The sequence below is a fragment of the Echiichthys vipera genome (assembly GCF_963691815.1).
Source record: "Echiichthys vipera genome assembly, chromosome: 15".
NCBI classification, from domain to species: Eukaryota; Metazoa; Chordata; class Actinopteri; order Perciformes; family Trachinidae; genus Echiichthys; species Echiichthys vipera.
Window position 1 is genome coordinate 17419617 of NC_139840.1, and position 17144 is coordinate 17436760.

General features: G+C 38.5%; 1 protein-coding gene across 1 annotated transcript; it reads left to right on the top strand.

The window, feature by feature from the left end:
- The first annotated feature begins 10682 nt into the window (after positions 1 to 10682).
- On the top strand, positions 10683 to 17102 carry LOC310958135 (spindlin-Z-like). Its single transcript, XM_083928962.1, has 5 exons — positions 10683 to 10757; positions 11423 to 11464; positions 12969 to 13228; positions 15174 to 15407; positions 15876 to 17102. The coding sequence occupies exons 2-5, from the start codon at positions 11445 to 11447 to the stop codon at positions 16079 to 16081; spliced, it is 720 nt and encodes a 239-aa protein (XP_083785088.1). The 5' UTR covers positions 10683 to 10757; positions 11423 to 11444; the 3' UTR covers positions 16082 to 17102.
- The last annotated feature ends 42 nt before the right edge of the window (positions 17103 to 17144 follow it).

Genomic DNA, 17144 nt, shown 5'->3' on the forward strand with positions numbered 1-17144 from the left:
GTCAGATTATCAGGCTAACATCCAGTCATTCAGACCAAAATGTGATGATAATTGATACAAATTACGCAAATGAAGACAATAATGTTCTGCTGAGTATGCATTTATTGCTACATACATGTATGCCCGTGTGACACATGCTCTGTTGCATTACTCACGTTCTCCAGTAATTCTTACAGACTCTCTTCCTAATCTAATCGGAAGCTCTTTCCTTTCCTCTTCCTCTCTTCTGTCAGACCACCGCTGCTGTGACCACCTCATTGCTCACACACACACACACACACACACACACACACACACACACACACACACACACACACACACACACACACACACACACACACAGTTTCAGTGCATGACCCAGTGCGCTCTCATGCTCCTTATTGTCTCTGTTGGCATTAATTCTCCACCCCACCATGCCAGAGTCGGTGTTATCTAGGATGGCAGAGTACCCAGGGCCTCTCCCTTCTCCTCCTCTCCTCAGATATCCCAGTATGGTCTATTTCTGTCGCTGCGCCTCTGCTTTCAGCAAAGTCCCACTGACATCTCTTTCGGCACTAAACAGATGAGGGCTGTCAGTGATGGGTGTTCAGCTGAAGATCCTACCGTGAACCAACAGAATATAAATAATGACTTTCCATTTTTTTTTATATTTCACCAGATTATGTTTCCCGCCTCAATCGCTGTTCTCGAAAAAGGAGTGATAAGACAAGTGATGTGTGATGATTTGTTTTTAAATGTGCTGTCCCTCTTTTCTCTAATTGAGAGTCATTACATTGATGAGAGGTTATTTTTACGTACAAAAGCAATTAAGTAATGAGACATAAACGATTATTGAGAGCGAGGAGGAAAGAGGGGGTGATAGAGTGCAAAAAGGGCAAAAAAGGGGATAAGGAGTGAAGAGAGCTGAAATGAGAAGAGGGGATTATTATACACACACACACGCACACACACACACACACATACACACACACACACACACACACACACACACACACACACACACACACACACACACACAAGCACATACACACACACACACACACACACACACACACACACACACACACACACACACACACACACACACACACACACACACACACACACACACACACACACACACACACACAAAAAAAACATCTCTGAAATTGCTGAGACACTAGAAGAGTAAAGTTACAGCTCTCTTCCTCTTTGCCACCCTCACCACCAAACACTTGCTCAAAACCTAAGAGAGCGAGGGGCGCAGGAAAGAGAATGAGGAATATTGTTATTACAAAATCGTTACCGGCAAATGGACTCGTAAAAGAAATCAGATTGCACTCCAAAAACAAAACATGTGTTCAAAACTAAAGCAGCAGATTGCGGTCATCAGATCCTGATGTGTTTTTTATATCCCATATGGGCTTCACATTGTTGCAGGTTTCAGTATTCACCAGAGAAAAGCAAGATGAAGGTTTAATGCTGTTTTACATGTAATAGTCAACGCATCTGATTGCAGGTGGTCTTATATAATCAGAGCTACGCATATGTCAACGTTGGAGTCTGGCCACACTGTATATCATTCTGGGATAGTGGTTTGCACTTCTTTAAATCAATCATAATCATCTTAGGTGGCATTAAGCTCCGGATGCAGCGACGGTGCCCTTGCAAAATAGATTGCAGATATAGTGGAAGTGAAGGAGAATGCCTGACATTCGATGTGTCTCATCAGGCATTACCCCTGCACTTTACATCCGATAAGTCAGACTGCAGATGACATTTAATGATTTGAGCACATCACTGTTGCATGTATCTTCATTTTGTGCCTGCCCTATGTGCAGGACGCTATGAAATTTGCCCTATATCCATCTCGTATGTAGTGCTGTGGCTGTACAACCTTGGACTGTAAAAATCAACCTCACATGCTCCACTTACTAGAAGGTTTGCAGTCCCCCGGAGCAGAAATTAGTGTGTGCAAAGCTTCATAATCCTATCTATTACACTGCTCAGTGGGCAGTAAACATTTATTTGATTGGTCAGGATGGATTATATGTATAATAGAACTTGCCATCAGTGAATACATAACAACAGCAGCATGAAGAAAAGATACTACTGAAAAATAAATAACTGCCAACAAACCTGATTATATTCTCGTGAAAAAACAACAACAGAAAAGTTAAAACAAACTTGACTTTGATGTGATGCAATTATAACACTTTCATGGGAGGTGATGGTTTACAATCGTACTCAAAGGTACTGTACTTAAATAGAATTCCAAGGTACTAACTTGAGTATTCCCATTTATGCTACTTTACTTGACAGATGTAACATGTGATTAATATGTGATACATTGTCACAGACTAAACTACCAACAGTATATAAAGTTGTAGTAGTTTCCTTCCCCAGCTCCATCCTTAATAATGCAATGTAATACTATTAATAATAATCAAATAACAAAATTCACAAGATAAGATATTCCTTTATTAGTCCCACAAAGGGGAGATTTCCTTATTACAGCAGCAACGTTGATAGCAAACATAGAAGAAGCATCAATAAGAAACCATAAATTCTAGAAAAATATAATAATATACTGTATATATATCATATAAACACAGGGAAATATCAAATATAAGAATAACAGGAACAATATATACAGTATTTGTAAATGTTCAAGGCATTTGCAATATTAGTATTGCACATTGAGATTGAAATTAACCTGAGCTAAGTATTAATAAAAGTAATAATAAAACGCTGAGAAGACACATTCTGCTGCATCATGGATTACCTCTGAAACTTTATATAAATTTTGTTGTTAATACTTTCACCTTTTTGATTTTGAATGCAGGACTTTCACTTATTTTAACACTTCAGTTTCTCTACTTTAAGATACTTGGTAAAGTTAGATGTTTAATGTGCTCTTTATGACTGTTGTGACCAACCCATCATTTTTTGCGGTCAGAATTAATATACTTTGCATCGAATTAAAGAAATGACATGATTATATGAATGAATGCTCAATGAACTACTCAAATTTTATTGTAAAGTGTTACCATCAGTTCCTTTGGTCTTTGCACTTTGAGAATAGAGGACATTATATTGACTTACTCTTATTTCCTGGAGACTTTTGAAACCTTATTTCTTCGTCACATTTTCTGTAGTGTGATAAATTCAGATCCGACTTTTGTTATTGCTTTACACAGACTAAAGTCTTCACCCTAAAATGATTTACGTTATTGTATTTTGTCCCCATAATAAGCTGAGTCCCTGCGTTGTGACTGTATAAACAGATTTATGTCCTCACAACAAGAGTAATACACAAAGACAGAGCAGCGCCCCCTGCTGTTTGTGTAATAGTGACAGGAAGAACATACACATTATGAAAAACCCAAAAGATATTGTGAGGAGAGGAGAGGAGCGGAGAGGAGCGGAGAGGAGCGGAGAGGAGAGGGGAAGAGAAGTGAGAGAGGAGAGGAGAGGAGAGGAGAGGAGAGGAGAGGGGAAGAGAGGAGAGGAGGGGAGAGGAGAGGAGAGGAGAGGAGAGGAGAGGAGAGGAGAGGAGAGGGAGAGGAGAGGGAGAGGAGAGGAGAGGAGAGGAGTCTCTTGTGATACAGTATGACTCAGAGCTATGAAGTCAGAGTGGGTTTATGCAGAGATTAAAGGATTGAGGAACAAGGGAGAGAAAGCGTGGGCAGACAGATAGAGAGTCCAGTAAGTCTAGTAACCTGCTGAGAGTAACACACTTCTGTTACACATCTAAATAAACTGTATCCACCATCAGATGCAATAAAACCCCTAGAGTGACCGAACATTCAGCACTGTTTATTATCTCAGCGGAGAAACACAAAGCTCAAATCATTACTTGACGCGTGAGGAAGTGAACAGATAAGCATCTGTGTCTTCTCGAGGTGGCTGCCTCGTGGTGAATGAGGCTGTCCCGAAAGCAGACAGTGTCAGATTACATCTCCACCACAGCGTCTCTGTCCATCAATACCACAGAGTCCCCGTCAAAGTGTCCTTGAGCAAGATGCAAAACCTCCCGTGTTCTTAAGTCACTTGGGATAGGAGCGGACAGTAAATGGACCTTCAAATCAATTTCAAAAAGCAGAGTTTCTCCAGAAAAAAAACTAAAAGTACGACTAGCTGATCAATGTGGATTTTCATTTTATTTTCCAGTCTTTTAACTCATTGTTATGGTTTCTCAGGAGCACTGACTTTACCGTTTCCACTTATTCTCACCATTGGTATCGTTACAGAAAAAGCTGTAGAAACCTTCTGTACACCACCTCAGCACCAAACTGCAGATAAAATCAGCAACTATCTGAGGAACACAGTTGAGCAATTAGCAGCTAAAGAGACAAATGTTTCCCTAGGGAGTTTGTGACCAAAAATGAGGTAACGAGCTCACCATATCAACTTTAAAAAGGTGCTAAAATGTCAGTGTTGTGTTTATTGCTTGTTTTCACAGGTCCCAACCAGCCAGATAAACCAGTTACCGCAGATTGTTTTACATTATTAAAGCCATGCTTTCTCCTCCTATTCTCCTTTCTCCATTTTGACATTTGTGATTGGTTTAAAGAAATGCAAACAAGCCGGATCCCCCCCCCCAAACCAGAATGATAAGCCACGAATAAAATGGAACATGAAAAGAGTTTATATTGTAGTTTGTTTGTAGATTGAGCTACATTGCTTCTCTCTCCATATGGTCTAGCTCTGTTGATTGGGGTCAAAAGATCCCATGTCACACACACACACACACACACACGCACACGCACACGCACACGCACACGCACACGCACGCATGCACACATAGATGCATCCCTTTGTCCTTTTCTGGTTTTGGTGGTGTTGTTAATTAGAGTCGTGCATGAATGAAGGCAGATACCTCATTCTTGGGGTCAATTAGCTGTGACAGCAAGAGCTTCGCAATCCTAGAACCCAATTAATGAGAGGGCTTACTTATTATCACACCGACTTGATATAATTACATTGACACATTTAGTGTTATGGTTAAGTGCTGGGTGGCAGATGTTACGGCTACCTTTAACTCTCAGAAAGGACTGTAATCATGTCGTTATTTCTGTTGTACTTTATTAATTAACTGTGACATCAGCCATAGTTATTTAAGACAGTCAAGTGTTTTTTCTTACTTTGGAAATACTTTACATACTAACTAGAGAGATATACAGATATACATATATGTAGATATGCGTGTGTATGGGGCTGTTTGTATTCTTGACCACAGATCTCTGGTGAACCCACAGGGCGTTTTCAGGGGTACAGAATGAACATATTCCTTTTCAATAAAAAAATATATATTTTGTCTGAAATAATATTAAAAACATTTTTTTGATGGGTTTGACAATGACTTTCTGTCACGTTCTGTTTACATTGTACCCGCCAATAGCGGCCAGCATTGCGTTGCCAGGGTTGTCTGTTGGCACTGGGTGAAATGGAGTTTTCCAATCCTGCAGCTGTTTTATTTGTCCCAGCAGCTGAGTGACCAAAGACGGGCAAAAACAAGTCTCAATATAGGATGGACTGAGATAAAGGAGTTCAACGGCATTAAAACACATGCCGAAATGGCTAGGTTTCTCCTTGATCGTAAGCTAACTTTCTCGTTTACTTAGCTGTAATGGTAAGTGTCAGTCAAACTCCTCTTCAATACTTGTTTTTATGGTGCGATTTGCTGGAGGGGATGGGTTCAAACAGGCTCAAATAGACTCCGGCCTCCTGTAGGCTACTGAGCCAGGTCTGATGAACCTGGCAACCTGAGTGCTTGAATTATGTTTTGTTCCTGCTACTCCAATCTTGAGACACTAGATGGCAGTGTTAACATCGTTTTGTTAAACAACCTTTAGCTGTGCCCTATGGAAAGTCTCAAAAATACGCTATCATTATCAGTAGTTCAGCTGTAACTGTGTGAGACGATATATAAAATGTGTTCGCCAAAATTATTTTAAAAAAGATATAACGGTATACTCTTGCTTGAGTCTTTTACAGATATCAACTCCTTGCAGAAAAAACTGCTGGTGAGGACCTGAATCATCTGACAATCAGACCAGATAAATCCCCAGCATGTGCAATCAGAAGGTAGGACAGGATGGAAACACCAATCACTGCATTGTACACCTTGTACGAGGCCCAGCGAATCTTGTAGGCTTACATGTTCACACATGAGCTTAGGACGAGGACTCAGGGAGGACCAAAAATGAGGAAAAAGAAGCTTTATTTTTTTTTCTCACATACAATCGTAAAGTACAGTGTAGTGAAATTCAATTTCTACTTCACACGTACTAAAGAGATTAAGTGACACAATCCAAAGGGGATTCATTCTCTCACCTGAAATAGTGAATTTGGACTTTTGGGATTTGAATTTATTGGTCTGAATATATATGAAGATTGGCGATAAGAAGCAAAAGGCAGGTGTGAACCCCTTTGTGAAAAAATGTATATGGATAATATTTCTCCGGGGACAGACGGGCTGTGTTTGAAAATTAAATCTTTGCACCAAAGGGGAATTAGCTTTCATCTAAACATGAAAGAAAAACACAGGAATAGCCAGCAGCAGCCAAATACACATGCTCGTGTGTTGTTCTGTATCTACTGTCCTCACGGTCTCTGGAAACTCGTCGGATTTGTTGTGAATGTGTTCGTATTTGTCAGTTCGTCTTCAGAGAGGAAAGGTGAGCTGTGATCCAGACAGAAACAGAACCCTGCTAATTAACATGGCTAAAAACAGTCATCAGCAGCACACTCCTCTTTTAGCTCCAACACCCTGCTTCACACACACACACACACACACACACACACACACACACACACACACACACACACACACACACACACAGACACACACACAAACACACACACACACACACACACACACACACACACACACACACACACACACACACACACACACACACACACACACACACACACACACACACACACACACACACACACACACACACACACACACACACACACACACTTAATTCACCTCCAGACATGTATGAAGCAGCCATGATATGCCATCCCTTTAAGTTCAGGTTGCATAGGAATGTTGCTAATAATAGAGATGTCTAATCAATGCCCACACATACACACGCACACACATTAACCTTGGGTTGACTTTACAGGCCTGCTATGCAATCTCCCTGCAATACTTCATCAACGGTATTTCTCAGCAGGGTGCAGGAATGTTTGGATGTTCTGTGAACGCGTCCTCGATGCAGAAACGCAAACGGAGGCGACAGATACCTGGAAGAGCGGAAGAGTAACACGGAGAGAAGGAGACCTCTATTTTTGGAGACGGTATTCTCATGGTGTCCCAGGGGAGAGGGCCGCTGTGGGCTCCCCCTCCTCAGATGGCAGCACTGGAGAAACCTGCAAGAGACAGAGAGCAGAAGATGTCAGTCACAGACGAGTAAACACAAGGGTTTATATTTCAGGGCATTGCAGCTGCATTACAGTCAGTATAAAACAAGAAATTCAAGTGGCAGAGACGTAACAACTGGTTTTGGGAATGTGCTGAGTTGCAGTCTCACCCCATACTTCCTTTTGAAGCCGGCCCATTTCTCCAACATCCAGGCCTTTCCTGTTGCTGTGACAACAAGGACAAGAGGAGGCAACCTTGGATGCTGGACAGCTTTGTGTCGATACAACACTGGTTTTCTCCAGAAGGCTGTCAGCTTTACAGAGCACCAACACTGACTCACAGCTGTTCTGTCTGTAGTGAACTAATCTGACGTATCTGTGGTCACATTGTTTTAATCCAGATCTTGATTATAAGGATGGGCGAACCCTGGCTGTGACCACTCAGACCGCCAAGGCTGCTAATGGCAGTCTCTCTGGGTAAAATGATTGAATTAATAGACCTAGTTGAGAGCATACAGTTTCTCAAATGCCACAGTGAAATTTCAACCCCGAGTGGCTGATTGGTGTTGAGTTCAGGAAGTGTAGGTGAAGTTAAACTGAAAATCACTAACCACACCATTGTAAAGTTTATAAGTTAAGATCAAGGTTGCAGATACCATGGGGCATATGTGCTATACAGGACTTTTATTTTGAAGAACTGCTAGAACTTCACTGATAGACACAACAATGCCTCTGGTGAAGTACTGGAAGTTTGCTACCTCATAAGCAATGGTTGCAATCTACCAAACAGAAAGCAGAAGCAATGTTGAGGCTACACTTTGACAGATGACACAAACACGGCAAAAGCTGCTCTAATACAGCTGCAAAGTAGAGCATGAATAATAACTAAATGGTAGAGCTGGGTCACTGTTCTGAGAATTTCAGAATAATGTCGTAATAGTACCTGCTCTGTTTCTCTGTCTGTGCTGTTATTATTGTTATTATCTATGCTTCTGTTTACTTTTGTGCTGTGTTCTGCTTGTCCCGCTCTGATTGTCATTGCCCCTTTCTTGTTTTTGTTTTCTGGTCATTGTTAGTGTCTTTGGGTCATTTTACCATTTAAATTGTCACTTATGTTGTCCTTTACATCCATTAAGACATTCCCACCCCCACATTCCCCCAACTTTAAAGGCAGACATAGACATACGTACAGTACATCCTGAGTTTCCCCAACATCACATCCATCACAACATTTGGGCCTGACACTAATGAGGTCAAACATTTATCATATTTTATTTATGCTGTTAACTTTTTAGTTTCTGTAAAATTCATTCACCAACATGAAGGTCTAAAGGCTGTTGGAAAGCTTTCACACTGCCAGGAATACGATTTGAGATACTGAATAATTAATTTACTGTTTCTAGTCCAAAGGTTGTTGTTTTTTTACAATTTAAACATGATGAGGCTAAAAATACTGGAATGTGCCTTTAAAACACCCATCATGTTTTTAGATTTAATAGTAAAATATAAACTCACAAATTGCCAGGGACATAAAAACATGATCTCAGCGTGTTCAGTGGTTCTCTGTGGGGAAAAGCATGACGCTCACAAAGACATGAATTAACTGAAAACATTGAAAAAACATTTGAAAAAAGGCCAAGAAATTTTTTTCCTTCTTACAGTTTTGTTTGGTCATAAATGATGTATTATGTGTGTGTAGTTGTGTGTCAGAGTACTTTCATTTTACTCTAAAAGGAGAGAACTCAACAGAATGGGTGAATAAATGGATGAATAGTCGGCGGCATTTAACAAATGACAGCAAATCAAAAACATTTTTAAGAAATGGAGACACAATCATTCATTTCTGATAATTGCGTCGTGATTACCAGTAACAGGAGGTTGAGGTTTAAGATGTGTGTTTTTATTCACCTCCACACACAGGTGAGCCACACACACACACACACACACACACCCACACACCCACACACACACACACACACACACACACACGCGCGATTGGTTTGGCACAAGCTAAAACCAAAAGAAAAGCTGTTAGCCAGGCACCCAAGGGTACTGCATCATTCACTCTCCACACTGGTCAGTCCATCATCTCAAGTCTGTTAAAAGAGCGTGTGGCAGAGATTTTGTGTTTAGTATGACATCTTGTGGTGGAAATGAACATTTCAGCTACTGGAAACCCCTTTTCCACAGTATTTTGTGACAGTCTTCAAATATTCAAACACTGGTGTTTTTTACAATATGTCAAATGGCTGTACATAATTAGCTTTGCCTTTCATAAATAGTATCAATAGATAGATAAATAAATAAATAAATTAATTAATGCATGAATGAATGTATATTTATTTATTCCAGGAATAAATAAATATATACAAAATAAATAAATAAAGGCTGAAATAAAATAATAAATAAACGCATTAATAAGTGGGATCTCCTACCTCATTAAGAAATAGAAATACATAAATAAATAAATGTAGGTATAGAGAAATGTAGAAATTTAATTCATTTATTTTTTATTTTATTTATTCACGTATACATTTATTTATGCATTTATTTATTTATCTTTTCGTTTAGATATGCATCTATTTATTCCAGGAATAAATAAATATATACATAAATAAATAAACATGACTTAAGTTTCAATAGATTACTAAATAAATGCATAAATAAATGTATAAATAAATACAGGAATAAATGTATAAATAAGTAAATAAAGGCTGAAATAAAATAATAAATAAATAAATGCATGAATAAATGGGGCCTCCTACGTCCTTAACATATGGAGACAGAAATACAAAAATAAATAAATGTAGGTAAACAAAAATGTAGAAATAAGCGTAAATCTTTTATTTATTCCAGGACTAAATAAACATATACAGAAATAAATAAACATAACTTTAGTTTCAATAGATAACTAAATAAATGCATAAATAAATGTATAGATAAATAAAAATAATAAATAAATAAAGGCTGAAATAAAATAATAAATGAATAAATGCATGAATAAGTGGGACCTCCATAAATACAGAAACAAATAAATGTAGGTAGAAAAAAATCTAGAAATAAGCGTAAATCAACAACAATAATAGTTATTATTATTTTATATATTTATATGTATATTTACTTATTTATCTATTCGTTTATATATATTTATGCATTTATTTATTTATTCTTGTATTGATTTATTTATACATGTATTTATTATGTTCAAGTCATGTTTAGTCCTCGTTAGTAAGCTGCATAAAAAACGGACTTCAACTCCCAGAATGCTTTGCGACCCGCGAGTTCCTTGTGGTAGTTGTAGTCCAGATATCGGGACAGGGTTGTTTCCGTGTTGTGTGTGAACGTTAGGTGGAGGAATCTGCTCTGCACAGACAAACACATGTGGAAATATTGATCAGGTAGGGCAAACAGCTTATTCGGTCGGACTCCAGCCTATTAAATGCATCGATTGTATTAAAAATGTCAGTGTAATTTCTCATTTTGTCCGTTAATCCAGAAGCTACAACCAAGTGTACAGAAATCAGCGCTTACATGGCGATGGGTTTCCTTTTGTTCGGCTAGCTTATGTGTGTAGAAATGCAAAAAGACAAATTCTCAGACATGTTACTCATTTAAACTCAAACGGTGACTGAAAGGACTCATTAACGTTGGTTACCTAACTGTTATTGCTATTTTAGACTCACTGTAGCTGCATGTTTCCGACGACACTCGACACGTCCACATTTATTCAGCTAGTGTCGGTGAAGTTGCCCATTTATTAGCCCCATAAAAAAATATATAACCTGTAGTCTTTATTAGCACTGAGCTACGTTAGTTAGCATCGGGCACGTCGCAGTTTATTTTGTTTACATCCGGTTGTGTTGGCTAATTTGCATGGCTGTGGTTGAGTGAGTTCACAGCTGCAGAGTAACATAAGTCTGTTTAACTGCTAAAACTATATATATATATATATATATATATATATATATATATATATATATATATATATATATATATGCATGCGTTAAGGTTGGTGATTAATGTCCTTTCATGTTCACTAACTGGACTGTTTTGTGTCTCACAGGGTTGTGTGAATTTATGGAAACATGTCAAAGAAACGGGGCAGGTAGGATCACATGCAACTTTAAACATTAAACATTAAACTCCTTTGACTCTGAGACATTGTTTGAGACATTTTTACTAAGTTTTTGGTTTAGAGGTGTAAAAAGTCAGTTGGATATTCAACATTCATTTGATATTCGGAATAAAAACTATTGCATTCAAACCATTTAATTGAATCATGCCAAAGACTAATATTTCTCATGTATCACATTATTGTTTGAATATTATATTTTTAAAGATTTTTTATGATTTTTACAAAACTTAAATCTATTATATTTCCTTATCTTTTGTCTTTGAGATGTCAAACTACTTTGGCTTTGGCCAGTGAGTAGTAGGGTGCGCAACTGTACCTGTCATTTGGTCAACATTTAAGTTTTGTCATTTTTTACTATATTCCATTTTCAGATCTTTCAGTCACAGTGAAAACCTGGGACATTTCCGGGGACAGGTCACTGAAAACGGGGACGACTGGTCACCCTCCTCTAAACACAGCGAGAAATCACTTTTATTAACACGTTTATTTGTGTAGCACTTTTCAAATACAGGGTAATTCAAAGTGCTTTACATAAAACATTAAAAGCACTGGAAAGAAACGTATAAAATGACATTCAGATAAAATAAATATAAAGAATAAAAACAAGCAAATTATAAGTATAAGGAATTAATAAATTGTTTTGTTTACTGAAAGGGCTTCAGTCTTGAAGGAACTTGAACGTCTGGAAGTTTGTTCCAGATATGTGGAGAATAAAAAACTGAAGCTGCCTCTTCATGTTCAGTACTGACTCTGGGGACATGGAGGGTATTTTGAAATCAATTCTTTAATCCCAGTGTTTCCAGCATGCAGCCCAGTGGCTCGGGATAAAACATTATTCTGAAACAGTTTAGCATCTTTTATACTATGCACTTACTGGTTTCAGCTCTTTATGAAAGCTGTATCAAATTAAAATTGAGTATGTTGCATAGGTGATCGGCTCTTTCTAATTCAGTCTGGCATATTTATAATCTTCTTTATTTAGATTATAATCAGAATAAAAATGTGGGTTTGGCTTGTGTTGTGTAAACACATCATGAGTCTGTAATGATGAACTTTCCAAACATCTGTCAAGTTTGGTTATGATGTGTTTTATCTGTCAGACACTTTTAATAAGATAAATGAAGTCTGGCTGGATTAACCAACATGTATGCTGTTATTTTACAGCATTATTATTGGCTCAGGAAAAGCCGCGCAGTGATTGTTTGCTACCCTTCCCGCTGCGTCATGTTTGCAGGCACTTGGAGAAGTTACGCTGCCATGTTCGTATCAATAATAGCATCTTTAGAGGCACTAAAGCAAGATTTCATCAGTGGCAAGATGACTAAACAGGACATAAATTGGATAAGCTGTAGCACTTTGAAGTCGTGGCACCGCTCCCCTGACAGCATGACACTTGTTAATATTAAAATATGACGGTGAGTATTTGGAAAAGGCCTTAAGATATACAACTAGAACATTCCCTCCATGTTCACAGGAAGCGTAGCAGTGGGGAGCTGAGTGAGAGCTCGGCATCGACCCTGAGCCCAGACCCTGACAACCTGCTGGGCCGTAGGATTCAGCACACCTGGAGGGAGAAGGGAAATGTGACCAAGTGGAAAGGCACCGTTCTAGAGCGCCTAACTGTGAACAGCTCCCTCTACATGGTCAAATATGACGGCTTTGACTGCGTGTATGGCATCGAGCTCTTCAAAGACAACCGGGTGTCCAACCTGCAGGTGTTGTCAGAGAAAGTCGGTGAGTGTGGCAACGACAATCCGTAATTCTGGACATATTTTTGCTTTACTTTGGTGTGCATATTGTAAACCGTAAAATACTGAGTAGTGATCATCCAACTTAGTCCTCCTTTAGTGGAAATTAAAAGGAAATGGCACATTAAAAAAAGTTCTTACAGGTCCAGAAGTATATTCAAACATCCCATGTTAAGATATAAAACCTAATAGTAAAAATAGAATAAAAATAAAAACAAATAAATCAGTAAAAAATTGTTTAGGTTGTTAAAACGTAATGGGTAAAAATGAGAAATACAGTAAAAATGTGAAAAGATATAAATACAGAACTGAGTACACAAATAAATAAAAAAAAATCTGCAATAATTAAACACCTGTGCAAAAGATAGCTATGACTTACTCCTCAGTGTGATGGCTGCAGGGATTTGAGGCTGTGGGCACGTTCATAATTCTCATTGACACAGCCGAGGTCCAAGTTTCTTTGTTGTCCCAGACTAAATATCCTCTGTATTAAAAGAAAAGTATTGATGGATGTTTTCATTTAAAATAAAATGCTTTGACATAGTGGGTCAATTCAGATGCATGCCACCGCCCTCTGTATCAGTGTGTAGACGCTGTGCTTGTTTAGTCAATGAAAGCAATTTGGATAAATGATCAACTTCATTGTTGGGATCACACATAATAATATGAAATACCCATTATCATCCAGTGATTTATCAGTACTGATATATTCAATTCAGTTTATTTAAGAAGGGGACAGTGCAAATTAATAAGACACATGATCATGCATGAGTTAAAAATGCCAGAATTGGCCAAAGGGCTCATTTTCATCTGTAGTCCCCTGGCATCGATATAGAGAAAAAAAGAAAATACAAATAAACAACATAAAGAACGACAACACTTCGACGGACGGGGCTGAATTTTAATATCTAATTAATAGATATACCGTGCATTTCAATATTAGGTTGTTCATCGTGGTAACTATTCTGGTCACACTTAGTCGTTTATACTGTGTGTTTCTGCAGTACATTCAGGAACACTTTGCAGTCAAACAGCACTATTGTGGTCTTTTCTCATCGTGGGTCTATCGTTGGTATTGTTAACCCCCCCAGTTCTTCTTCTGTGTTTTTTATATTACATCTGTATTAAATACACCACAGTTGTGTCTGACAGAATCATGGAACGTATCACTTATTTTGTGCCTGTGTATGAATAAATAGGTTGTAGAAAATAGCCAAATAGACAATCATTTTTGTAAGAATGTGATAGGTTAATACATGAAATGATAACGGTGTGAACGCTGCTGCCTGAGAAGAATTAGTTACGTCTGATACAATTTTTGTTCTGGTCAATTTCTCTTGCGCAGAATATTAAGCATATAATAATATTTTATTGTCCTACTCTACTGGGATCTGCAAAGTGTTCCAGTTAGAGATGCACCGATCAAGTTTTTTCCGATCCAATCCCATACCAATACCTGGACTGAGCTTATCGGCCAATACCGGATACTACTGTTGAATGAATGAAACGTAAACCTTGCCATGTGAGTGAAGGCACCAGGCTTGACGTAAACATTTAGCCTTCTTAAAAATAAGGTTGCAAATGAACACTGATGTTATATACTTGATATTATTTATTAACAAATAAAGTGAACATTAGCAGCAAAAAGAAATAAATAACACTTCCATGTAAAGTGCACTGCAAACAGATATTTTTAAATGTAATATAAAACCCTAACTGGTGTTGCAAACACAGAATTGAAGTGACTAGATCGCTGTAAATGTATTGCTGTGTATGATATTAATTGAAAAGAAATGACTGGATCGGCCTCATTCATCCGATATCCGATCCAGCTAATCAGTCAATATCGGAGCCGATATCCGATCCGGGTATGGGATCGTTGAATCTCTTGTTCCAGTGAACAGGCTTACAGAAGTGTCTTCTCTCCGCAGTGAACAATAAGATCAAGGTGCCTCCCGGTGCGGAGGAGCTGGTGGGCCGCGCTGTGGAGCATCTGTTTGAGAAGGAAGATGGTGAGAAAAACGAGTGGCGAGGCATGGTGCTGTCCCGAGCCCCCATCATGACCCACTGGTACTACATCACATACGAGAAGGACCCGGTGCTGTACATGTACCAGCTCTGGGACGACTATAAGGACGGAGATCTACGTGTCCTGCCTGAATCAGGTACAGAAATTAGAGCCTTGGTGTTGTTTGTATTATGTGAATAAAACTTCATATTTCAGATGCTCCTGGAAAGGTGGGAGGAAGAGAGCAGAACAAATTAACATAGTCAGCATTACAAAACACTCCAATCTCTATTCCACCCTCTTTTTTTTCCCTGAACATTTTGTGCAGAGTTTCTGCTTGATTCAATAGAGAGAGTGTGTTCTCTTATGAGCACCTGTGCGAGGAAAGGCTTTCTACAAGGAATTAAATGAGACGAGGAGGTGAATCAATAATTTGGTACATGCATGTTTGTTAGGGAGCAAGGTTCAAATTCGTATTGTAGATGATTTACTATCTTAATCTGGCAGGTTGTTTCTTTTTTTTTTGCAAATGTTAAACATTGAAAAACTGCACACTCCTGTTACATTGTTCTTTTTTTGTCCTTCACTGACTTATCTGGCTGTTGTTTACCTGTCTGTCACCCAGAGAACAAACACCTGCTGCCAGCAGACAGGAAGCCAGGTGAGGAGCCAGAGAGCCTCGTGGGCAAACAGGTGGAGTACGTCACAGATAATGGTCTGAAGAGGACGGGCTTGGTCATCTACCAGGTCCCGGCTAAGCCCACAGTATATTACATCAAATATGACGATGACGTTCACATCCACGTCTATGATCTGGTGAAGACCACCTAGAGCTGACTGTCTGGTTTCATCTTCAGCTCATCTCTGACCCGACCAGTCGTTACCTGTGAAAGTGTTAACAGATTTCAGTTTTCCTCCAGCAGGAGGCCATGTGCCAACGATCAGAGGCGATGTGCCAACGATCACAAGCGCCGTCTATTTTGTTTGAATTTTTGGGGGGCCTCCGGGGGTTTCTTTGATTGATCCATCGCCAGACATCTTGGTTTTTGATTCTCAGTTTTATGTTGACCTTAACGTATGACTGTTGGGTCAACCTCAGTGTAAATAAAGAAGGTCTGAGAACAGTTGTATAGCCCAGCAGATGAAATGGAGCTAGACGTTTGTTTTGATTAAACCACACTTGTATAGTGCAACTTTCAAACTCCAAATTCATACTTTTTGTAAGCAACACATCAAACTAAAAAAAAAACTAATTCAGCTGTCTTAACTTTACCTCTTTGTGTTTTACTCATGTTTCATTTCACTTTTATATGCCAGTGCTATTTATTTCATTTGGAATATCTGCTGGTAACATTTGGCAAAACTTGTCTTCTGTGCTTTTTATGTGTCACTGGGTAGACCTCAGTTTGTTGAATATAGATGTAATATTCATTCAACCAGTGTGCCAATTTTACCATCCCGGTGAACTCTGATTTCAGTTGAATTGTTTAAGCATTAATGAGACTTGAGTGTCTCACATCATGGAGTGAAAAAAAAACAGTTTCTTCTAAAAGTCATTTATCATATTTCTGTTCTGTTTTATCATGTAAACTCCAAGTTTTCTACATTATGATAATATATAAAAAATACTGATGTTTATGTCAAGTTGTTTAAACGGTGTTTGTGCTACACACTATTTATGTAGTTCAAATTGGCTACCAACATTGTTTAGTATGTTGGACTGAAGTCTTTCTTTGTTTGCCAAAAAATGAATGATGTGATTTATGTGTTCAGGCTTCAAAATATTGTTCCCTGTGACCTTAATCTTGTTTTGTTCTGTAAATATAATCGGAGACATTTTTATGAACGTAAATCTGCTTGAAAATTATTTTGGCTTCGTTATTGTTAAATGCTG

Excerpts from the sequence above, each read along its gene's own strand:
- LOC310958135 (XM_083928962.1), top strand. The coding sequence starts at position 11,445 with ATGTCAAAGAAACGGGGCAG. Across the intron at positions 13,229-15,173 it reads GGTGTTGTCAGAGAAAGTCG|TGAACAATAAGATCAAGGTG; the intron begins GTGAGTGTGGCA and ends TTCTCTCCGCAG. Across the intron at positions 15,408-15,875 it reads ACGTGTCCTGCCTGAATCAG|AGAACAAACACCTGCTGCCA; the intron begins GTACAGAAATTA and ends TCTGTCACCCAG.